General features: G+C 41.7%; 1 protein-coding gene and 1 pseudogene across 1 annotated transcript; one reads left to right on the top strand and one right to left on the bottom strand.

Annotated features, from left to right (window-relative positions):
• The first annotated feature begins 5,580 nt into the window (after positions 1-5,580).
• Positions 5,581-11,187, top strand: LOC133889325 (histone H2A.Z-specific chaperone chz-1-like). The gene is made up of 2 exons (XM_062329844.1): positions 5,581-6,519; positions 10,900-11,187. Exon 1 carries the CDS (start codon positions 5,997-5,999, stop codon positions 6,492-6,494), a length of 498 nt encoding a protein of 165 aa, XP_062185828.1. The 5' UTR covers positions 5,581-5,996; the 3' UTR covers positions 6,495-6,519; positions 10,900-11,187.
• Positions 11,188-18,369: 7,182 nt separating this feature from the next.
• On the bottom strand, positions 18,370-20,688 carry LOC133889438 (uncharacterized; annotated as a pseudogene).
• Between the last annotated feature and the right edge of the window lie 4,821 nt (positions 20,689-25,509).

Raw genomic sequence — 25,509 nt, 5'->3', positions numbered from 1 at the left:
TGTTCCATTAACATAACAACCAAATTTATGGCAGAAATGCTACAATAAATCATTCTTCTATTTGTGCATCAAAATCATAATGGAGTTTTAAAAAGAAGAACCATTCAAGATTGTCATGCTTGGTCCTTTGAATATCTACATGTCTACCACAAGACAAAAGGAGAATTCATTATCCTTAAACTGGACTTTGAAAAAGCTTTTGATATGGTTGAGCATCAAGTCATGTTGTACATTCTTTAGCACAAAGATTTTGGGTACAAATGGATTCAATCAATTATGAATTCTGGCACTTCATCTTTTCTTCTTAATGGTGTCTCATGGAAAGTCTTTCATTGTCGTAAGGGTGCAAGGCAAGGTGATCCTTTATCCCCTCTTCTATTTGTGCTTGTTGTAGACCTGCTTCAAACAATCCTTAACAAAGCCAAGGATCAAGGTCTCTTGTCTCTACCCATTCCCGGTGCTGGAAATGACTTCTCAGTTATTCAATATGCAGATGACACCCTAATAATCATGGAAGCATGGCCCTAGACAACTTTTTATTCTTGAGACCATTATTTTGCAGATTCTACAGGTCTCAAAGTGAACTATCACAAGTTATATATGTATCCCATTAATGTATATGTAGCCACAATGAATCTTCTCTCCAACACCTTCAGATGTAAAAGGACTCTCTTGGGCTCACAAAATCAAAAATTGAGGATTTCATCCCTTTGGTTCAGAGAATTGAGAAATGGCTGGTTAGTTGTGCTCTTGCTTTCTTACACAAGGTGGTAAGCTAGAAATGGTTAGTTCTGCTTGTCCTTACTGCCCACCTTCTTCATGTGTACTCTCAAGTTACCTTTAACTGTGAACAAGCAAATTGACAAGTACAAACAACACTATCTTTGGAGAGGCTCTGATATAAATGGTAAGAAATAGACACTTACAGCTTGGAATATGGTTTGTAGAACAAAAATTGAAGGAGGATTTGGCATAATCAAGATCAGTGTACAAAATGAAGCACTTCTCTTAAAGCATAACTCTTCAATAAGCAAGACCTTCCTTGGGTAAAGCTTGTTTGGAATAATTATTATTCAAATGACACTCCTCCAGGTGAGTAAGAGGGGATCATTTTTTGTGGAGAAGCATCACTCATCTTCTGGATTCTTTCAAATGTCTTGCAGTTGCACAAATAGGAAATGGGAGAACAATTCATTTCTGGTAGGACATATGGGGAGGCCTGATCTTGATGCGATCCTTCCCTGAGCTATACTCCTTTGCCAAGATCAAAAATATCTTCCTGGCTTCAGCTCTCAACAGACCTAATTTATTAGATTTACTTCACTTACCTCTATCAGCTCAGGCATACTCTCATTTTCAATTTTTCCAACTCAATATTGAAATACTTCGGCTTTCTACAAGATCAGATACTTGGAAATACATTTGGGGCAATTATCATTTCTCCTCCAAAAAGGCTTACAAATTTCTAATGGGCCACAGACCAATCCATTCGGTATTCAAATGGATTTGGAGATCCTCTTGTTAGAAAAAACATAAAGTATTCTTCTGGTTACTACTCAAAGGCAGACTAAACTCGAGAGGTATGTTAAGAAGAAGAAATATGACCTTGGATGATTACAATTGCGAACTACGCATATGGCAGATAAAAGAGACAACTGCTCATTTGTTTCTGAGGTGTAACTTCGCTAGAGCGTGCTGGTCCTCAATTGGCATTTCCACCCCTCATCAATTCATGAGCCTTTCTTCATGGAAATCATCATCCTAATGTGTTGGAGCATTTGGACAATTTGAAATGATTGGCTTTTCAAGCATATAGATCCCTCTATTATGAGATGCAAGACTAAATTCATCAATGAGTTAAACTTGGTAACTCATAGGGTCGAAAGAAGGTACCTTCGACAACTCTCTCAATGGATAGACTCCAAATTGTAACTTCCAGGTTTTATTCCCCCCCCCCCATAATGTTTATGACTTGTACTATTTCTCTTTTTTCAAACTTAATATATATAATCTATAGTCCCTATAGATTCTAAAAAAAGGGATTGACTAATACACGAGAGAGAAACGATTTGAAGTTTTTGTGCCAGGTACGGAAGAAACACAAGAAATTTTTTCTGGCAGCTAGCAGCAGTGACCACAAGATAGCAAGGGGTCGTCTATCTTTACATATTTGCTCCATCATGGTTTTTAAACTTTGAGGACAAACACTATGGTTTTAAAAACCAAAGTTTGCCCAATACCATGGTATTTTTAGAATATTTAAAAATTCACTCCATACCTCTTTTCTAGAAACCGAATTTGGCTAGATTCGCTCGCATACTGCTTTGAATATTCGATACTTGAGATTTCTTTCGAACATCCGATATCCTAAATCCTACTAGCATCCAAAACGGTTCGCGCGTTCAAAAAAATCTGACCTGATTGCACCCCTAGTATCGGGCCATTGGGAGAAGGCTATGCCAGCGGTCAACATCATCAGTGGCAGCAACGACACCATCCCTGCTCTCTTCCTTGTGACTCTGTTGGGTACCCACTCGTTTGAGATAACAGGCGCGCCAAGATTGGCTCTTTCATTGGAATGGCTAATTTGCTTCATGGTGCGAATGCAGTGGCGGACCCAGAGGGTAGTCCAGGTGGGCCTGTGACTACCCTGATATCTGGTCTAAGTTTGATTCAGTATGTGATCTAGCCTACGTTCGTCTAAAAAAGAAAAACTTAATCGAATGTCTACCCAACACTTTGACACTAAGTCTGCCACCAACGAATGCATCTTTGTTTGAATTTGTCAGCGAGCTCTTGTCTTTCTCTGGAAATTGGAACATCGTGTGTGCATGGATGGTCCACCTCGGTGCTGTCCCGGCAACCGTGCATGTCTTGACCGCCAACGCTGGCTCCCCTAGCCAAGCGCTCCGAGTGCTGGAGGCCGTCGTGGTACAGGGACCGAAGGGCGATGGACACAACAGCGGTGTGCGAGGGTGGGCTGACGAGGCTGTTGCTACTGATGCAGAGCAGGTGCTCGATGATGGCAAGGCAGATGGTTGTTGCTACTCAAGATCTTCAAGGTGAACGCCAAGAGCTTCCTCGCCAGCTATGACTCCAAGACCACCCACACATCATGCCATTCTGATGGACCATGCAAAGTGGATGGGTGCATGGATGGAACTAGGGAAATTCTCTATCTTTTCATTTTCCAAATTTAATTTCTGGTAGAAAGAAATGGATGAGAAAAGTTTAGCTCATGCTTGAATCCGATTCTTGTTTGCTGACCAAATTACTGTGTTGCAAAGGTGACTGCTGAATTGTAATCGAACTGCATGATCACTAATGCATATGAGGCACGATAGGGACAATAAGGAGGTTATCGCAACCAAATCATACATCTCTCTAACTAAATAGAAAACTAGTTTATCCTATCTATTCTTATCCCTCCAATTAAATAGAAAATTAGATCATTTCATTCAATCAACCAAACAAAAAATTAGCTCATCCCATCCGTAAAAAAGTTGATGGTTCAACCCATCCATCTTTACCCTTCAACCAAACACACCATAAAGCAACAAAGCCCAGCTCTCCCATTCCGTCTGGCCCTCTCGCCTCCTCTTCCGAGGATAATGGGGTTATTTTGTTCTTCAGTCCAAGAAGCCAAACCAAAATTTAGCCACGCCAAGGAATTTAGCTTTCATTTAGATAAAGGTCAAATTTTGGTCATGTCTAAAAAATTTATCTAACTAAATTTTTCTATAATAGAGTTACATAAGATTTTAACATCTAAAATAGGTGCTCCGATTTTTGGCCAGTCAAAATTTAGCTCGGTCTCAAGTAAAAAACTATTCAAATTACTTCGATTTTAACATTTCTCTAATTTTAACTAACCAAACTTTGACTTAGGTTCTCGGAGTCGAGATCTAAACATGCCCATACATCGCCTATGCAAACGTTAGCCCGGGTTCGCATAGGCCTTATTCCCTCACTGTGTCGCCTACTCCAGCACCATGCTGCCGCCACCACCACGCCTTGTTGTCGTTCACCCTCCTCTTTCCCTGCTCGCCATAGCAGCTGTTCATCCACATTGCCACCCATTCTCTCCTTCCCTCTCTCCCTTTTTTTCCACAACGGACTATCCCCGAATTTCATTACGCACATGCAACAAAATTACAATATGTCCCAACAAGCAAAATACTGACGCGCAAACAAAGGATGCTGAACCTACTTCCAAGTTTGTCGATAAAGCACACAGGGCTGATCGAAATCAAAACCCGCCATCTAAATCAACATGCACCGCCATTAGACTACCAATTGATGGGGCCAACATAGGGCATATTAAAATGTATAGCTGGAGAAACTAAACAAGTAGCAGGACACCTAAACGCGATCAAAAGCGACTCCAGGCGACTTGTTGCACTGATATACCCACCAACCACGATCCTCCTAGCTGAACTTGATGACAGCATCAGCTTGGTTGATTGTATTTCCATCTTCTTGTCTTTTGAGGTGGAAGAGAAGCGTCGTATCCTAAAGGGTCTGGACGCCAGCTAACAACATGACCTGATGATCCCCTTTTAGAGCCATGCCTAATAACGCAAAAAAGAGCAAGCACAACACACTATCTTAGTTGGGATCGAACAATTTTTTTTGTCGAACACCACTCTATTTCTCATTTTTCAGCACTAGAAAGGAAATGGCTAACCCAAATCAAGTACTGATTAGTGTTTGTTGGCCGATAGTTAGCCCGATCACCAACCCAACAAGGCTCCATACAAATTTAGCCTTGGTGCAACCAAAGAACAGGTGATTAACGCTTTTAAAATCAGAACAGAACACACATTTGATGTTGCCTTTCCACTTTCTCCTAGCAAGATTGTCTTTAGTAAGAATAGCATTTTGGTGTAAAAACCACATAAAAATTTTAATTTCAAAGGAATTTTGGCTTTCCAAATAATATTATACAACAATCCATTCTGATTTCTGCATAACTGCTTATACATAGATTTTACGTAGAAATTCCGGACCCCCCAATTCTATATTGGTCTGTCTTCCTCAGGAGACAGAGCACATGTCGTTAGCATATCTCTTAATCTTCTTGATTGGCATGGAGAACTTCATTCAACCATCGTCTATATGAAAAGTTCCAATGATTCGAGACCACGTCAGCTACCAAAATATTTTGATTATTACAAATCTCAAAACAGTTCTTAAATTTGTAAATAAAAGATACTTCACCATACCAAACATCACACAAAAATCAGTTTTCGTACCATTACCAAACCTCATTTTTCTATAGAAACCCTTTATCTTTAATAAAGGTATGTTTGTTTCTCATGCAGATTATGAGAATCTGAATTCTGAATTATAGATTGTAGAAGCTAGTGGATTATGAATTGTGTCACAATCCTAATGGATTATGAATTGTGTCACAATCCAAATTTAAATCGTTACAATCTGTTTCTAAAATACGTCCATTTATATACATAATTCAATTATAAAACACAACTTAAAATTCAAAGTCCAAAACAAACGGACCCTTATTCCTCCTCTCCTAGATTTGGAGGTGCGTTCCTCTTCTAGCTCCCAACCAATCACCGCTAGTGCCTCCATTCTCCCCATTGATCTTGAGCCTGCTTCCGGTCGTGCGCACGCCTCCGCACTCCTGGAACAATCAATTTCGACCCCTAGAACAATTGATTTCTCCCTGAGAACATTTGGGTTTCATCCTTGAGCATCCGCGTGTACGATTGGAACAATTGATTTCGTGTGGTGAGGCTCGCCGGAGGAGCTCGCCAGCGTGGGGACGAGGAGGCGGCGGGGGAGTGCCTCGATGGCGGCGACGACCGGAGATGTGACGACCGAGTGCCGGGCCATCGTTGTTTAATGGGCCGCAGAAAATTTGCTTTGCGGGCCTCTACGCGAAGTATAGAAGGCCCCCTCCTCTTCCTCACTCACACGACAACCCTAGCTCCCGTCCTACAACCCTGCTCTCACCACTCCCCTCCGCCGCGATGGCCACCGCCGACGGCGAGCCCCAGCCCGTCGCTGCCGACCCCGCACCCGCTCCGGCTCCCTCCCCTGCGAAGCGCAAGCCCGAGGCCGAGTCGGACGCCGACCTCGCGCTCCTCGACCCGCCGGCCCCCAAAGCCGCGCGCCCCGACGCCGACGAGGAGGCCGCCGCCGCCGCCGAGGCCAACGCCAGGGCCCGGGCGACCGACAAGGGGAAGGGCAAGATGGTGGTCGAGGAGGAGGACGACGAGGAGACCAGCGACGACGACGACGAGGTGGGGGGAGAGGAGGGCAGCGACGACGAGCTCGTCGAGGACCCGCTCGCGGAGGTGGACCTCAGCAACATCCTCCCCTCACGGACCCGCCGCCGCGCGCCACCGCAGCCCGGGGCGTACCTGGTCCCGCCGGAGGAGGCCGCAGAGGACGACGACGACGACGCGGACGCCGACGTGGCCCCCGAGGACGAGGAGGACGGCGCGGAAGGGGAGGAGAGCGAGTAGGGCTGCGGCGGAACGGACTCACTAGGTAACTCCTTTCGTCTCGTGCTCGTGATGCGCTCGAATGTTTATGTGATCTGCCCCCTCGCTAGCTAGTTGCGTCCATTTTGTGGCCATTAGTTGATCGTAATCATTTATCTGCAGCGTCTAGTTTTTAGGTTGTGTCACGCATGGCTGCTGGTTCTTGTGCAATGTGTTACTCTAAACTTGACGCTTCTCAGTTTGATGCACATAAGATGTGTTGTGCTTGTCACTTTGATGTGCCTATGGCTTGTGCTTCTGCTATGGGAAAGGTCCGATTACGTAGAAATGCGCAAAGTTTTCCGTGCAGTTGAGTGACATTGTCCAAATTGCATTGTGTGGTTCTGTCTGTAAAATGGATTCAGTCAGAGGTGCACCTTTAATTATGCTCGCGCAGTCGTCTTTTTGTCTTTGCTGATGTGTGACAATTGCCCTTTTACAATGCAGTTGCTCCATTTGGATTTAACGTCCACTGTTCAGGGTTCATTTAGATTTAACGTTCCATTGTTCAAGGTTCAAATGTCTGTTGCCCTTTACTGTGGACGTCCTAACTTGTTTGTGAGCAAGGTCAAGGTTGAAGCAAGTTTATTGCTTGATTGCTGTGTCCCAGTGAGCCTTGTATTATGGAGATTTGCAAACTTTGTCATGATGGAACTGTATGGTTCAAGTGCATCTTTTGGAACATGTACATTAAAAGAGTACATAAGGCAATCGCTGAGTAAAAATCTTAGCTAAATTTATTGGCTAACATTGTTTATACTTCTAAATGTCTAGCAAACATATGTTGAAAATGAGAAAACTGTTACTTCATCTGGTTGTCATTAAGATAGTTGTAAGTTTGTAGGTTGGACTTTGAATTTAAATGAAATATATTTGCTTCTCAAAAATATCGCAGGATCCTGATCCTATGATCCAATCTCGTCATACAAAAAGACCCTCACTTGGGTCGTGGTTCTTTCAGCCTTGATTTGACAGAGGGTCTGTTTGGCAGAGCTCTTAGCTCCTAGAGTTGAACTAGTAGGAGCTCTGCCAAACGGCAGTTTGTAGTTTTTAGCTCCCAGAGTGATTCTGTGGGGGTGATCTCCTTAAATGAACTGTCTGGGATTCTGTGGGGGTGATCTCCTTAAATGAACTAGACGTTGAGTGTTGGAAAAACCAGCTTCCTCTTATTCACTTTCCCCGCAGAATTACTTCTTCCATAGAGTTTACCCTAGAGAATCACTTTCCCCAGATAATTTGGATTAGGGGGAGCTCTACCAAACAGGCCCAGATTGTGCTCTAAAATTAGGCCTAGGTGGCTGGCTAGGTGACTCTGAGGCTTTATGTGTCATCCTGATATTGGCAGTTTAGGTGCTGGCACGACTTAGTCGGTCCATGGTGCAGCGAGGCGGGATAGGTGGGCACTGAAGTTACATTGGGTGTGAGAGTGGGGCAGAGTGGGAATGTGGTAGTGTGTGGAGGCGGAACCAGGGGTAAAAGGGGGTGAGCAGGGAGGAGTGAGTAGCAGTGAGGATGGAGCTGGAGGACTGATAGTGGTGGGAAGAGGAGAGGGTAAGAGGAGTGCGGGAGGGGAGGGGAGGGGAGGGATGGGGCTCTTGGCATCAAGATGTTTTAGTGGGCTGGATGTAAGACAACCGGTTCATCCGCCGTCCATTCCTGATCCAAAAGTGTAAATAACATTTGGTGAATGATGACATGTAAATTTCTCTCTTCTATTTGAAACATGCCCATTTTGCACTGTCTGCATGTCGGTTGCCTAGGCGGTGCCAAGGCGCTAGAAGCCACTCTGCCGTCTGCGTAGCCCCTAGCACTTTCTAGAACTCTGCTGATAGAGATGCTGGTGTTGTGTCTTGGAGAATGTTAAGTGATCTTGGACCTTGGACACAGTAAATGCTTAGGTGGCTTTGGTGATGAATGCTTTTCTTTCCTAAGCACCAGTTGTTTAGTACAATACAAAAACTTTTGTCTCTGGGACTATTTGGGCTAAGCTCTATATCGACTTGAATTGGGTTTTAAACTTAAAGCTAGACTCACTCTGGGCTCGGGATGAATCATGATTCTGACAACAACAACAACAAAGTTTGTGTACCAAGCAAGTTGGGGTAGGCTAGAGATGAAACCCACGAGATCCAATTAAAAAGATGATGAGAAAACAATAATAATAATAAAGATACTAGTAATAGTAAAAAATTAAAAGAAAAAATGGTACAAGGAGACTGATGCATATCACAGGCAGAAACAATAATAATATCACAGGCTTTGATATGTTTGCCCAGCTCCATCTTAACACAATGCGTAAGGTGTATGCATCTGATGCAAGTCACACATGAAGGCTTGCACTTGTTACTCTAAAAGGCATTTCTAGCTATATCTTGTATGCTGGCAACCTTCTTGAAATAAGTAGTATATGTTACAGTACAGATTTCCATGTTGTGAGATGCTGCGTTAGCATGAATAGCCTGATTGTGTGCTCAATTATATGCTTCTCTTATCTTAACTTTCCTGATAGAAATGTGCTTTATTTTGATTTTTTTATATTGTATAACTCGTGTTCTAAATCATAAATCAAGGTTGTCTAGTGACCTGTAGTTACCTGTATTTATATAACTTTGTTGTTTCTCTGTTAAAATTTAACTCTATGTTAGTTTGCTTGTATCAGCAACTATTGGTTTAAGTGCTGCGGGTACTAATACAAGCATCAAGCATCAACACTATCAGTTTTTCAGGCACAGTTACATCATATCTTGGCCTAGACTACATGGATCCCACATGCGGGCTTACAATGCACGCAATAATTTTTTTTTGCTAATTGGCTAATTGAACTACATTTGCAGTTAATTAGTTGTTTTCCCTTTCCCTTTTTTGTCAGTTACTGCCAAGAAAGAAACAGTATAGGATATTTTGTTAGTTATTGCTAGTGACCCTCGTAGACCTTTTGAGTGCTGTACTCTTATGAAACATGTGAAAGTACTCACACATTCAACAGTGCAGAACTAAGAACCAGATACTTCTGCGCTGGATCTTAGCGTAGTTAATAGCTTTTTACTGAATTATATACTTTGATTAATCTTAGTCGCTACAATATAGTTGTGCTTTCTTTTGATTTGACAACTTCATTCTTCATAGGTGACTTGTAGGTGCATACACTTCTTTATGTTGGCACGTTACATGTGAATTTTCGTGATTGTTAGCCCAGCCCCACCATCGACAAACAACTTCACCTCAACTTTGGTTGAGCTTCTCTATCTCCTTCCATACGTTGCTGTCTGCTTGAGCAATGGTTCTTATGTTGCCACATGCATTGGGTATATAAGCCAAACCAGCCCTACGTTCTTCCACAGTTCCAAATGTCGTGATCGTGATCCACCACAAGCTGTTAGTGTGATCTGTTCACCTGCCATATGGTAGCCACTGACCCATTGTGTGAATTTGCCCCCACCTCTGTGATTTGCTGTATCTTTTATCCAATATGCATATTGCTTCAAGGCATTAGATATTATGGTTGACATTTGAACTTTATTAGTATATGAATGTTCTCATTTGTTAAGCTTTGTTTCATCTGATCCGCCCCTCCTCCCCCTTTTCACCTAATTTGCAGTTAATCTTACAAGTGGTGGTTCTTGACAGTAGACATTGAGTAGTCATTCCCAATGTTCTCTCAAAACAGTTTATCTTATTAAATCACAGTTCAGAATCTTAATAAGACAAGCAGATATTATATAGGTACTAGTATGAAGTTTTTATGGTTCTGAACTTCTGATGAAACCCTCTGAAGGCTGAAGCTGTATATACTTGACTCTTGAGTCTTGAGGTTAAAGATACATCGCAACATTAAATTTCAACATGGTGAGATCTATATCAGGACAGACAAAGCTAAGCCGCAGTCATCTATGACAAGAATTATTACCACCAGTGTTGTTTTTACATCCAAATCTTGGTCTAGTGCAGTTGTCAATCTGCAATCTGTAGTATAGTTTAGTTGATTTTTAATGTTAGGATTTGTTTTGTCGCTCAACATCTGATCTTTTTGTTTCACCGATTCATCAATTATTAAAGAGCTGTTCGTTCATTACAAAGAACCACATAATTAGCTGGGACCTTCCCATGTGTTCCTAGTAGCAGCTAATTAATGTGCTTCCAAAACCGACCCTGTTACTGACTACTCAACAGTTGATGTGCTTCTGTGTCGTTGATTGCTCAGTTGGGACCATATCAATAAAGCTCTTTCTTATTGATCTAATAAGCACATGATTGAAATGGGATCTACACCATAAATCTCCCACCAACATGCATTGTTGGAAAGATAGGAATCATGCATTTTCCAATTCTTTTAGGTAGGAAACCGATAAACGCTGTTGCTAATATGTTTGTGTTTTTTTCTCTGCAGGAAGCGGTGTTGTTTTCTGGAGCTGGATATCATCCTACCTGTAGGGACCTAAATGGACATGTTCTCTTTTGGGGTTGGCCGTGGATAACCCAATCGTCGCTCTGCAATTGTTAGAGTTCGTTTTGTCACTATGATTTACTGCATCAGTAGAGTCACTTGAAGTGCTAAGAGGACACGCGGCTGGTACTAATTATGTAAGGCTTATGGGTTGACAACGGTAATGCTGCGATCATGGTTGAACAGTTAACGTCGCTTCTGTACACAGTAGTTCCAGACTTCCAGTTTGCAGTGGCTGGTTCTCTTATGCTGATCGATGGTGATTCATTAGAGTTCTTAGTAAACCAATGACCGTGAAATTTCTGTTCCTGTTGCTTGACCCTGAACGTCCTTCTTTAACAAGCCCCTAGTGGTAAGGGTGGCAGTAGGTCGAGTTGGGTTGGGTCTTATGGGTTTTAGACTCGTCAGGGGTTGATTTAGGTCTAGAAACAACTTTATGGAACTATCGGGTTGGGATTTAAATTGAGTCGGATTTAGGGTCATAAGTAGTTTTGCATCTATGAGCTTTAAAATCCTCATAGCCCATCAAATCCTAGGCTCACCTAACCCCTTGGTCTATCCTCAATTTTCCACCTCTTCACCCTATGCCTTTAGACGTCACACCCTACAGGCCCTCTCCAATCTAGATATGTCGGTTGTCATCACCACTACCTCCACCTCTGTGAGGACTAGCAAGGTAGGTTAGGCGGTGGCCACCAACGATGGCTTCAGCAGCACCTTGCCCTACTTGGTTGCTCCCAGGGGTGGAGCTAAAGGACATGGCGGTGGGGATGAAAGTGCATCTAGACTTCCTAAGTGGGTTTTGATTTATTGATGATAAAATGATTAAGGAACTAATATGCTTATCTAAGTTATGAACAGGTTTAAGTATTAGTTGAAAAGACAAGTGACGTTTGACGCCCGTCGAAACAAATGGAGAATCAACGAAGAGTACTTAATAGGATTTAAATTCTTTTATTTTTGAAATTGAGTCTAGGATAGCCGCTCTATTAAGAGGGTTGCTTTTGATTGATTGGTTAGTGTCTCAATGCTCAAGATATCCTTTAGAACCAACTTGTTGAGAGACACAATCACCCATGGACACCGAGCTAATTCTGCAAAAATTCACTGAGTCCGGATACTCCGGTGTTCACTGGATACTCTGGTACTCAGTATTTAGTCCGGAGTCTCCGAGGTAGACTCCGGCAGAGAGTCTCGGTTACGGTTTATTTTTATTGGAAAAACACCGGAGTCTCCGGTGTTCACCAGATACTCCGGTAACTTATGGGTTATAGGACCGGAGTCTCCGAGGGAGACTCCGCCAGAGAGTCTCGGTTAGGTCTTTATTTTAATTGAAAAAGACCGGAGTCTTCGGTGTTCATCGGATACTCCGGTAAGAGATTTAGTTTTAACCAGAGTCTCCGAAAGAGACTCCGACAGAGAGTCTCGGTTAACTTTTAATCTTTTTAATAAAAAGACCGGAGTCTCCGGTGTTTACCGGATACTCCGGTACCTAGAGAGGCTGGAGGGTCCGGCTAGTCTCCGGATTTAGTGTTTTTGGAAGCCCTGTCAGGACCGGAGACTCCGGTAATTTAACAGAACTGTAACGGCTAGTTCTGACACGTTCTGTGATCGTTCTGACGCCGTTTTTGGATTTAGGGCCGGATACTCCGGTGTTCACCGGATACTCCGGTCAGTTCTGACAAAACAGTAACGGCTAGTTTTTGAGAGAGGGTTATAAATGCTCCTACACCCTATGGCATTTAGAGCTTGCTGTTGCTGGTGAACTTTAGACCTCTTGAGCACTTTAAGAGTATTCAAAGACCCTCCAACCACCTCTAGTGCAAAGTTTGCAAAAATTTAGAGAGTTTATGTTTGGATTGGGTTTAAGCCACTTGAGCATTGAGTTCTTCATCGAGCATTCGCTGCAATCATTTCTCTTGAAGATTCGTGCTTCTAGACTGCAAGGCGTCGCCTGTAGAGCACCCAAACTTGTGGAGTGCCACAGGAAGTTTGTAAACATCTTTGAATTGAGTAAGAATTTCTAACTTGATCTTGGTGGTCGCTAGAAGAGAATAGGGTTGGAAAAGACCCGGCTCTTTGTGAGCTCCTCAACGGAGACGTAGGATTTGTGAGGTGGCCGAACTTCGGGATAATCTCTTGTGTTCGTATTCGTGCAATTTGTTTTATCGTGTGAAATTTGTGATTCTTCATACAAATTGCTCTAGTGATCATCTTGCTAGTGTTAAGTGTTATTTTAGCTCTGTGATATCAGTAGACCTAGCTTCAACCTTAGATTCCAGCTACTTTCTTTAATTCGTAGTTGCTCTAGAATTCCTGTATAGACCGAAGACTCCGGACTAGACCGGATACTCCGGAACAGACCGGAGTATCCGACCTTCACCGGAGTATCCAGCAGATTTAATCCGCTGTTTTAGTTTTAATTTTCAGAAAAGCCTATTCATCCCCCCCCCCTCTAGGCACTTTCAGAGGAGGGGTCCGAGAAGAAGGAGAAGGTGGCCACAGTGTCGTGCTCAATCTGCATCGACGCAGTGGTTGTCGCTGGCAGGGAGAGGTACACCGCTAGGCTGTAGTAAGGCCATAAGTTCCACCATAAGCGCGGCCATTTTGTGGGATAGATTTTGATGTCTAAAGGATGATTTGGGAGCAGACACGAGATAATTTTGGATCAATTTGTGAACTTTTGTGTGGTTTCATTGGCTCAAGGTGGAATTTTCTTCTTTTACCTGTCACGGGAGCCCCAGCTCCCCGTCGTTGACTCGACTGTCTGTCGCCTTGTCGCCCGCCTCCGCCTCTCACTCTTCGTGGCTGCTGTCACACTCCTCACGCTCGACAACAGCGCGCCTGACGCGTTTGCGCTTGGGGGCGACGGAGGGATGCCTAGGGTTGAGCTTGCCGAGTCTCAGGTCCCCATCGGGTCTCTGGTCCCTGCCAGGGCCAGGGCTAGACCTGATCATGGGTAGCCTAGCTCGGCATACCCGACCTGACCAGTGTATGGGCTGGACTTAGGCTTCAAAAATAGGCTTGTAGTTCCTTTCGGGCTGGGCTTAAGCTTTAAAAACATGTCCAAAACCCGAGAGAAAACCTGAATAAATCCGAGCCCAACTAAAAAAACCAATGTCGGGCCAAGCTTGGGCTTAGAAACCCGGCTCGGTGTCAAGCTTGGGCTGGGCTTGGGCTTGCGGTTTTCCAATTGGGCTTTTCAATGCTTGGCCTGAAACTCAATCCGGCCCGCCGTTTGAACAGGTCTAGCCAGGGCTGAGGTGATTTTGCACCCGGTTTGGTTTTTGGGCCGAGTCAGATTTTATGTTTCAAGTTTCAAATCAGATACGTTCTCACTCTATCCGGTCCTGACCTAACCTGTGGGCTGCTGTAGTTCTGGTAATCTGGATCATACCAAGGAAGGCCTCCAGAATTTCAGAACAGCTCGTTCCATGAACTTGTATCTAGCATTGCATTTTCCTTCGCTGGCTAGACTGAATAAGTAGCTGAAATCAACGCCTATGAATAAACTGCTGAAATTGCCCGCATTTGTGAAAATTATGGACACAGGATTTAAAATCATGGTGGGGTGCCTACACCACTACAATAACTCGTGTGTAAATCGTGAGGGAGTACTTTTTATTGGCTGCTCATGTATGTCACTTGCATGTTACTCCTTTCTTCTCTTTTTTGCAGCCATCTATTCCCAATAAGCGGGCATTATTTGCCCAGGGCCTGCCATGTGTTGCTACTTAATACGCCTCTAACCATGCATATTTTCTCTTCCATTTTTCCGTGCTTCCATCCTTGGTTGATTGCCAGTAGCTGATCATGATATGGACCAGAGATGAATAAAGCTTTGCTTTCCTGGTGGTCCTTGTTGCACATGATTGGAATCGGGTCTACAGAGAATAAGTTCTCCCTCATGGCATGCTACGTTTCAGCCATCACAGCGATCCCCATTCCTGTCCTCATCTTGGGTGCATCCATAATGCAGAAGGGTAGCATCTATATATATATAATCGGTAGGTAGGCATAGCGTATCTGCAGAATGCGTATAGGCAGAGCGGGCGTCCGATCAAGCAGCCAACTAGGCTCTGACACGCACGTCAACCCCACAGATCGAGCGCATGCCACCCGCATCTTGAGCGCACTCCCACCACCAACCTCACAGGCTCACTGAAGACCGAGCAACGATTACAACCAGTTGTAACTTCGTATATAGAGGAGTTACAACTATAAGCATAGAGTGATTGTATATATTGTAACTATAGGTATATAGCGCGGTCCCACCCACCAACCCTGCAGGTCCACTAGATTATCGAGCGCGTTTCCATCTTGTGAGCAGCGATTACAACCAGTTACAATTATATGTATAGAGGAGATACAACATGTGATATAGAGTAATTATAACTATTAGTTGTAACTGTATTATTTAACATGTTATAACTAAAATATCTACCGCATTGTAACTGTAGTGTTCACCAGGCCTGTCGACTAGCAGGAACAGGGTGGGCACTCGCACAGGGCCCCCAAATAATTGGGGCCTCCAAATCCTAATTAACTTGCTTAAGTATTTACTTAATCAGAGATAAAAATAAAAGCTCAGTAGGCCAGCAACCAATACGTCAACAACCGATCGTGTTCTGCCTGTTCATCTCCTAGATCGCGCAGTGCCCTGCCGACGCACCCTGCGTCCCTGCCGGCTGCCGCTGGCGTCACGCAAGAGCAACAACACGGCACGAAGAAACCCACAGCGCTGTGGAGTCCGGCCGATCCCGTCGGATCGAAGGCTCGAAGCAGGCCATTCACGACTTCACGTTAGATCGGGGACCTCTGGAAGCCATAGCCATGCAAGCCACTCTAATCAGGTTGTTTCGTTGCTTTCCATTGCCTATACACAGAGTCTGGATTAACTATGGTTTGATTCATGAATTTCTAATACTACTGGTTACTGCTATTTTTTCTTGTATTTGTGCATTTGAATGTCGTTTTCATTTTCTTTAATCATTCCATGTCTTATGGAAGTAGGGATAGAAAATTTGAATCTGGAAGCTAAATTGAGGACCTGATTCAAAAGTTTGGCATATGGCCCCCAATTTCTGCGGGACGGCCCTGGTGTTCACCATATTATAACTAGAGTGTTTCAACTAGTGCGCAGCCGATATTTATTCTGTATATATGAATAGAATAGACTCACTGTATATATGTATTGATATAAGTGTCATCTGTTTTGATGGGCGTTGAAAGGAGTTGAGCTGGAAGAGAGTCGTGAGATGATATGGATCTGCATGCAAGCCTGTGTGATGATGGATCAAGGATCATCAATAGGGAATGTAAGTTTTGTATTTTTTAATTATTAGGTTGATCTAAAATTAAAAAATAAATTAAAGATTCATTTCTATTTAACTAAGCTAAGAAAAAAATAAACTAAATAATGACTAGAACTATCCTTTCCGTTTGCATCCTAATCATTGCACACTAGTTATCCATTGGCCTCATAATTTTCCTTTGATGCTATATCCATTACCCGTCCTCATTTCAACCTCCTTTTCTTAACATGTTGTGGACCTATTGTGGATCACAAAGGTGGTGGGGGCGCTTCGATTGTGCTAAGGATTATAATAAACAGTTTATAAATGATGGATTATAATAAGTTGGATTGTGATAAGTTGGAGGAAAATAAGTTGTAAGTTATTTGGCAATTTGGATTATTGAAGCTTGGACTTTTTTTAAGATGACAAAAGTCTACAATGTTCTCAACTATTTTGTGTGACTTGTATATCCGTTTGTGACACGTTTAACATTCAATCGGCCTTGCAAAATATTTGTAAAATACAAAATTAAATAAATAAGTGTCAAATGATAAAATCATTTATGCATACTTGAACTTTTGTCATACAAATATGCTCTCACAAACAAATTATTCTCTCCTAGCAAATAAAATATTAGCAATATTATCACGGAAGGCATTTACGCCACTCTCTTTATCTCTCAATTGACTTACACTCCCTTGTAATGAAGGCGTCGGCATATAGTTTTCATCTTGATCACACTAGTCAAACTTTTTATGACCCAAAGCACTATCTCGAATGAAGTTATGAAGAGTCATGCATGCATATATTATTTTAGTTTGCTTGCGTATAAGATAACTTAGTAAGTCCAACAAAATTCTCCACTTCATCTTCAAAAAACCAAATGAGCATTCAATCACATTACGAAGAGATGAATGCAAGTGGTTGGATACCTCCCTTTTTGCGACTAGGACGTAGGTCATTTTGAAACTCCGGTAAATGGTACTTGGTCCCTTTGTATAGAGCTAGAAAACCCGGTCGATTTGGATAGCCCGAGTCAATACAGTAACATTTTCCTATAAACATCAAAATACACCGTGAGACATATCTTCATTATTCAATCTAGTGATATGATAATCAGGCAAAATATTATTATACCATGTGGAGGATGTGGGAACTGAGCAGCATATTTACGTAAAGTATCATTGAACACCCTTATGTCATATACCGAACCTGGTCACCCTACAATAACGAAAGTGAACCTTATGTCAAAGTCACATATCAGCAACACATTTTGAGTAAAATATCCATGCCGACCCACATGTTGAACCACCTTTGCCGAAGGCACAACAACCGGTATATGAGTACCATATATTGCACCTATGCAGTTATTGAAATGAGGCGGAAAATGAGAACCTAGCAGTTTTGGATGGATAGTTGTGAAGTTTGGATATCTAGGTTTGACAATATCTACTGAGAGGAGGTAGACACTTTTCAACACTTCATTGAATTTCCTACTGATTGTTTCTTTTGACCTCGCAAATCGGTTCTTCACTTGAGTAAATGACTGAGGAGCCCCACCAGTCCATAAAAACATACTTAAAGCTTCAAAGGAGCTCATCTTGCTACTTGACTTCAAACCATAAGATGCCACCAACAAATTACGCAACATATCAAAAAGTGACCTACTCATCCTAAATATGGCATAGCAAGCTTTTAGAACATTAAGTGTTTTTATAACTCAATCATGACCCGAGAGAATAGGTTCAATTCTCTCTAACTTGTTCAAATAATTTTCAGTGTAGTACATACCAAATGTGCATGTAATTGCTCCATATTATTGCATCATATCAAGTTGATTGCGTGCAACCACAAATATTTCATCCTCATCATCATCACTTTCATACACGTCCATCTACATGCATTGGAACAAATATTATCACACAAAGGTTCAAGCAAAATTTACATAGTCAACACAAAGTAGATAAGTTCATACAAACCAAATATTATCACACAAAGGTTCAAACAAAATATTACATATCCAACACAAAGTAGATAAGTTCACGCAAACCAAATATTGTCAAACCCAAGCTACCAGTAGACTTCTACATCAAGCTTTCCTTCGTACACCACCTCTTCAACCAACTGAGCCTTCATTCCTTAGTGGTGAAGGTTTTGAACATATTATAGTGTTCAGGTTTCACAAATAGTTAGGTAGCCATGAAATGCTCCACACTTCCTTCTTTTGTGCCGCACTCCATAGTCAAGTCCATCACTTCTTTATTGAAAGTATACCTGAATTTACCTTGCATCACCTTGTTAGCAATAGCATAGCTGTTCTCCAAACTGGTATGAATGCCCTTCATTACCTTAACCATGTGGTTCTTTGCTACCTTTTGTGGGCTAGTAGTAATGCTACTTATACCTCGCTTCAATGGATTGCCACCCTTTGAATTGCTCTCCAATGAGCCATGTCCTACATGTGTGTCACCAACCCCTTCTTCAATAGCCCCTCCAACACCTTCTCAAACAACCTTACCAGGTATAGTAGAAGAAGAACCATCAATATCAACAATGTTGAATATTTCCTTCATCAATTCTTCACACTCCGGTGGACCATGCTGCAGCTTCTTCCATTCTGAATGTTCCTGAAAAGAAGACAAAAAATCTTTAGTATCAATAATACATACAATGCACATATTTCTTCAATACATATTTAGTAACGTGTATTTGTTACATTGGTGACTTTTTTTCCAATAATCATTGCTTACATAAACCGTACCTTCAACATTATCCCATCCAAGGCATGTATCTTTGAGAAGGCCTAGCCAAAAGCTATACATTCCTTTGAGTAAATCCTATCGGTTCTTCAATTGTGTTCTAGAGTGACGTAATCCTGTCCTTTGCAAGTACTTAACAACAATGTTCTTGTAGCCTCTGTTAGTCATAACCCTAATAGGCCTATTCCTGACACGTATTTGTTTAATACATATTTCAGAAAAAATCCTAATGTTTGAGGAAGACCAATCTACTTCATCAAACTCCTCCTTCTATTTGATAGAACACATATACAGAGGTTCAGTTTTAAAAATCACATAAGGCTAAAAAATTGCATATTATAGAAAATCCACTCAGACAATCAAATGAAGGAAGTAACTATGCCAGCCTTAGCATAAGTGTCTATTAAATCTAGCAACATGGACATAGACATGGACATGAAATAAAAATTTGATTGTCTGTTAACTAAAAATTTGAGCCATTAATAAGAGAGCAATGCAAACTCTCAGGACTGCTATTTTGTCTATAGTGTTCCATTTTCACAAAGTTGCTTGCAAAATTCAAACAGGAATTTTTGTTTAGGACAAAAAACACACATGTTCTAATTTGGTGCAAAAGCTAGAGCATATGTTTTGTAGATTTATCTCAAAACTTATGCGCCAGATATGCGGCACCACTCATGAACTAAGTAACCGGCCATGATAACTACAACTTTTGTAGAGTTGCATATTACACTGGAGGAAGAACTCTCATAGTACCAAACTACCAATAAGCACTACTTCTTGAAAATAAGCACCAAGATAACATCCTCCAAGAACTCAAAAATCCACTTCTGTATCGAGCAACTTGACGAATTCGATGAACCCCTGAACCCCTAATCTCATACTCCCTCCGGTCAGCAGCCTCAATACCAAGCTATCAAGTTTCATCAATGCCACATGCACCAAACCTTCACCACCGCTAATCCTCGATAGAGATCCCCATAAAACTCACACCACATTGTTACTACTTAATTAATTAGCGACAAATCAATCCAGCATCTAGGTTCCGATCTAAGAAAAGGCATCAACTTGGTACAAGAATCACATCAGTGTCTGTTAACACAAGCACATGGACGGGGCAAGTTCACCATGTTGCCGGTGGCCACATGTGCAGGCGCATCGGCATCCTTGTCGTTGGCCGCTCCCTCGGTAATGCCGGCCTCAAGGCCACCAGTCGTGGAGGATGGACGGGGTGGCATGTAGGGTTGTTCCCCTCGGTGCACAGCCGGGGAGCTATCTGCATCGGCCGGGGCGGCAACCGTTTCGTGCGAGCCTCCCACGGCCACGCCAGTAGGTCCTGTAGTGCCATGCCTCCCACACTGCAACGCCGTCGAGAAGGCCTCCGGTGCAACCGTGGGTGCCGAGGTTGCCACGCCAGGCACGACCCTCACAGCAAACAGGCCCGACACGCTAGGGAGACCGCTCGCGCCGGAGATTCCATGCACATCGGGCAAGGAGGCGTCGCCATGCGTGGACGCCATCTGTTCCTTAGCCAATGAATCTCGGTAGGCGAGGGTCTTCTCTGCATCTTCAATGTCGAATGGCTTTATCTTGGTCGGACCACCGCCGAGCTCATCAGATTTTGGGAGAAATGTTATGTTTAGAATTGGAGGGAACAGAGAGAGGGAGGCAAACATGAGGGAAGAGAGAGAGGGGGGTGAATGAGATGTGGAAGGGAGGGGGCGAACGAGAGGGGGTCTAGGGGTTTGGATGGGGGAGCGATATTGACGGGTAATTTTTTTCAAATTCGATGGGTAATATAGTAAAAGATTGAATCATAAGATGAAATAAACTCATTTCATAACTTATGATATTGTTATAATCTAGACTTTAATTTATAATAATTTAGATAAATAATCTAGTTGTTTATTTGTACTTTAGATAAATAAGCTAACTTATTATAATCTTAAATGAAAACAAACATGACCTTACTATAATGGAGTGATGTTATTTTCCAAGTTTGAACGTTTTGTGGTATTACTGTAGAAATATAATCTTTTGGAAGAAGCCGCAAAGAGCTTAGGCGCTTCGTTTAAAACATGCGAATTTAACGCATTCTTGCAAGAATCGAATGGCGTACGACATTCCGCTGGAATTCTTGCGACCCCAATGAGGCCTCAAGCGGTGCCGTCTCTTCTATCTCCTGTGTAGCCGGCCGTAAGACGTAACCCAGTTTCACGCAGCCACTCACTTGATTGGGTGTGACAAATGACCAGACATTCTTATTCTGGGAATATCATAAGGCCACTCCCATTATGACACAATAAGCTAATATCTAAAGATTATCATATTATATAGACATCAAGTAGACAAAAACTACCTCAATATATTATATTTAAAATGGGGTCCATATAATTAATATATATTCTCTTCTCTCATACCCTATCATATAAGACATAAGCTATCACAGTGCATGTTTATACTATATCTATCTTTTGGATTTTGAGCCAAACTAATATCTTATAAAATATACTAGCTTATTCTCTTTCTTCGTTTAATTCCTTGCTACATTATCTTTTATCGTACGTGGCTATCTAATTAATGGCTAAGACATTGTACACCATGGAGCATTAGTGGCCTAAGGGCACTCCCAATGCTCTAATATGACTGGTTTTCTAGACACTAATTAGGTGTCCATATAAGTAAAAAGCTAATGTACTAAGTTATTTAAAGAGTAGAAAGATAGGGCTTGTTTCTTATAGAAGAAAATAGCTCTTTAGCAATTCTAGATGATTACGAGATAATAAATTATTTTAAAAGACCTTAAAAAATAAGGAAAAAAAACAACATATATACCTACATTGAAAACTTATTTCTTAAGTCTAATTTTTTAGCTCACTCTTTTTTAAGATATCATCTAAAATAAAATATTAGGAATGGCGTAAGGGTACTAAATAGTACCGATGAAAGCAGCATGTAGTACCTTTTTATGCTCCCCTCTGAGCTTTTTTTTTGAGCTCTGCAACCGATTGGTTAAGGTGTGTCAGATGCATGATCTTTTCGTTTCTTAATTCCTGGAGGGAAATAAAGCCCGCTTTGTAGTCCATCAAATGCTCTAGCCAGGCCAGAGGTTGCTGTGGATCTATACTAAGATCTCCCTTAGGTTAGTTGCAAATGCACCATTATCTTAAGCCTAGTGTAGCTCTCCACAAAGATGCCACTTTTCAATCATTTTTCTTCTTCTCCTTTCCCCCTTTTCTTCTGTTCTTATTTTGCTATCTTTTGACAGGGCTCTCATGGTCGTAAACGGCAGCTGTGGTCCTGTGGGTACTCAAAAACCATGATATCAAGTATCACAGTCAATATTTGAAGTCAAATCAAGTTTGAGGGAGAAAAAGACTTCGGCTTAAAGAAAAAGGCGATCACATAATACGATGCGATCAATAAATTAATTTTCTTTACAATGATAGTAAAAACCACAACACATATTTAGATAACTAGATGGCTACTTGAGTCCATGGTTGCTAAAGAAGTCGAGCATGTTGGCCATGGGAGCTTAAGGTGTCGACCCATGGTGTAAAGAGAGAGAAGGGCTGAGGGATTGCCCACGAACCAAACATCAGGTGAAGTGTGCGAGTGTGGGGTTGTTAAGGCTTATGTTATTGGACGGCCTGGATATTTTAAGTGGGGACAATATCTATTTTCTTCATATCCTAGCGTATGATTGGAAAATTACTAGGTAGTAAAGCAGTGACGGAGCTTAGATCCAAAACGTGAAAAGTCTAACACTAAATAATAGATGAACTAAATAAGGTAGAAGTTGCCACTTTGAAACTTAACTTTAATCACTTAAAATACTGCTACTTTTACTATGCACTTGAACAAATGCTGGTCCTAATGAAACTACATCTCTGTAGGGAGGACTGGGAGGTCACGTTTGAGGTCTTAGCTCGGCGTAGGCCCAGCAACACTAGCTAGAGACAACAAAGAAACAACCATAGAGAGAGAGAGAGAGCGCAACTGACTCCTCTTCCTCGTCAAACAGCGCTGGAATTTTAGCCGTGCTGATGCCCTGGCCACATGCTCCCACCCCATCCTTTTGCTATTCTAATCTAATCGCCGTGAGGAAGACGAACTGGTGTTTGGTTTTGAGATGAGCTGTGACCGATGTGAGAATCCGAGGGTCTGCAGGTTAATGTGGCATCATCATAATCGCTTGGCAGTGTGGTTAATTATCGCCTCGTAACCCGTGCAGCCTGCTGATCAGGATAAGTTATTTAATGTGACAAGTGATTAAAGGAAGATACAAGAGTTAGTGTCTTCTATAAGAAACAAGATATGTATAAAATCTAACATGAAGAAATAACTAAGAAATGTATTAGAGCTTGAGCACACAATCCAAGAGATAAGATATAGGTAAAACAATGTATTATAGTGAATATAGTTTTTATAAGTAATGTCTGTATTTATTGATCGATCTTACTAATAAACACTAAGTATTATAGGAGTTTATATTCATACTTAGTATCTAAATGACGTGGAAGATTAAAATATTACTTAAATTGGGAGTGGGCTATGACCAGATGAGGGAACCGTGAGCTGCACAGGGTTGTGACGTTGAACCAAACCGTTGAGCCGTCCGATCATCGTTTCAGGAGATGGTTTGTGTTTCTAATACCACGGCTGTCACCACTCTCGACATGTGAACTTGTGGATTCTTCTATGAGCGTTCGCCGGAATTTCATAGAAATTGTTCAGTTTCACTCGGGGACAAAAAAAATTCAACTAAAATCAGGAGCACTGCCGGTTTCATGTAAAATGGGCAAAAATCCAAAATTAGACAATATACGCGACCGTATTTGCCAAAATAGACAACATGTTAGTGTATTTACAATTTTAGCATCCGTATTCGGCACACCGTGTGCCGAATATGGCACTGTAGCTCATATTCGGCATACGGTGTGCCGAAAATGACACTGTAGCACCATTTTCGGCACACCGTGTGCCGAAAATGGACTGTAGCACCGTATTCGGCACACGGTGTGCCGAATACAGTGCCATTTTCGGCACACCACACTCCGGAAACCATTTTCGACACATCGTGTGCCGAAATGGACTGTAGCACCGTATTCAACACACTGCTACAGTCCATTTTCGGCGCACCACACCCCGAAAATGAACAGTACCGCGCGTGAACAGTAACAGCAGTGCATTTGAATTTCGTTTTTCCTCTTTTTCATAACGGTGGTCTTCTGTTACTCCAAAAATATTAAAACGTTTTTTACATATTCCATAATCCATGTGCAACCCATTTTAATTGAATTCACCGAAAAATCCTTTGTATATTTAAAACTAAAATTCTTCAAAAAAGACTACTTTTATAACTTGTAATAATTTTTAGTGTCTCAAATAAATTCCAAAAAATATAGAACAATTCACTAATATTCTTCTTATGTGATGGACTAATTTCTAAAATTATTTTCAGCCCTATTTTATATGATGAAAAAGTGAGTTACTTTGTAATGCTTCATTTACAAGAAATGATAAAAATACATATAAATGAAGCATTACAAAAGAACTCACTTTTTCATAATATAAACTAGGGCTGAAAATAATTTTAGAAATTATTACATCACATAATAAAAATATTAGTGAATTTTTCTAGATTTTTGAGAATTTATTTGAGACAATAAAATTTTTACAAGTTATAAAAGTAGTCTTTTTTGGAGAATTTTAGTTTTAAATATACAAAGGTTTTTTCGGTGAATCCAATTAAAATGGGTTTCACATGGATTATGGAATATGTAAAAAAAGTTTTAACATTTTTGGAGTAACAGAAGACCACCGTTATAAAAAAGAGGAAAAACGAAATTCAAATGCACTGACGGTGCTACAGTATCATTTTCGGCACGCGGTGTGCCGAAAATGTGTCATTTTCGGCACACCGTGTGCCGAATATGAGCTACAGTGCCATATTCGGCACACGGTGTGCCGAATACGGATGCTAAAATTGTAAATACGCTGACATGTTGTCTATTTCGGCAAATACGGTCACGTATATTGTCTAATTTTGGATTTTTGCCTGTAAAATGAAGGTGCCTCGCATTAAGGAAACCAGGCCAAACCGTATAACACTTAGTTAATTAGAGAAAATTGGACTAAAACAACAAACAAAATAAGCAAACTACCTAACTAAATTAGCTCTAGAGCGCTGTAACATCTAATTAACTACCTAGTTAAACTAGGTCTATTATGGTCAAAGCCACTACCGATCTAACCAACGTCGGTCCTAAATTGGCAGTCACCCAAATGTGTGGAGTGACCTCCAAGACGACGCCTCCAAAAAGGACACGACGTGGAAGACATCGTCGCCACCCATTTGTCAAGCCGAAATCAGGTTTTCAACCAAAGAATCTCCCAGGATAGGCAAGAAGCACCACGGCAATGCCTCTAAGGAGGAGAGCGGTGCTCGAGGCATTGTTGTTGCCGGCACCGGCACAACGCCGGGCAAGGCTTTC

Source organism: Phragmites australis, chromosome 13, assembly GCF_958298935.1.
Source record: "Phragmites australis chromosome 13, lpPhrAust1.1, whole genome shotgun sequence".
Taxonomy (NCBI): domain Eukaryota; kingdom Viridiplantae; phylum Streptophyta; class Magnoliopsida; order Poales; family Poaceae; genus Phragmites; species Phragmites australis.
This window is presented reverse-complemented; position numbering and strand designations above follow the sequence as displayed.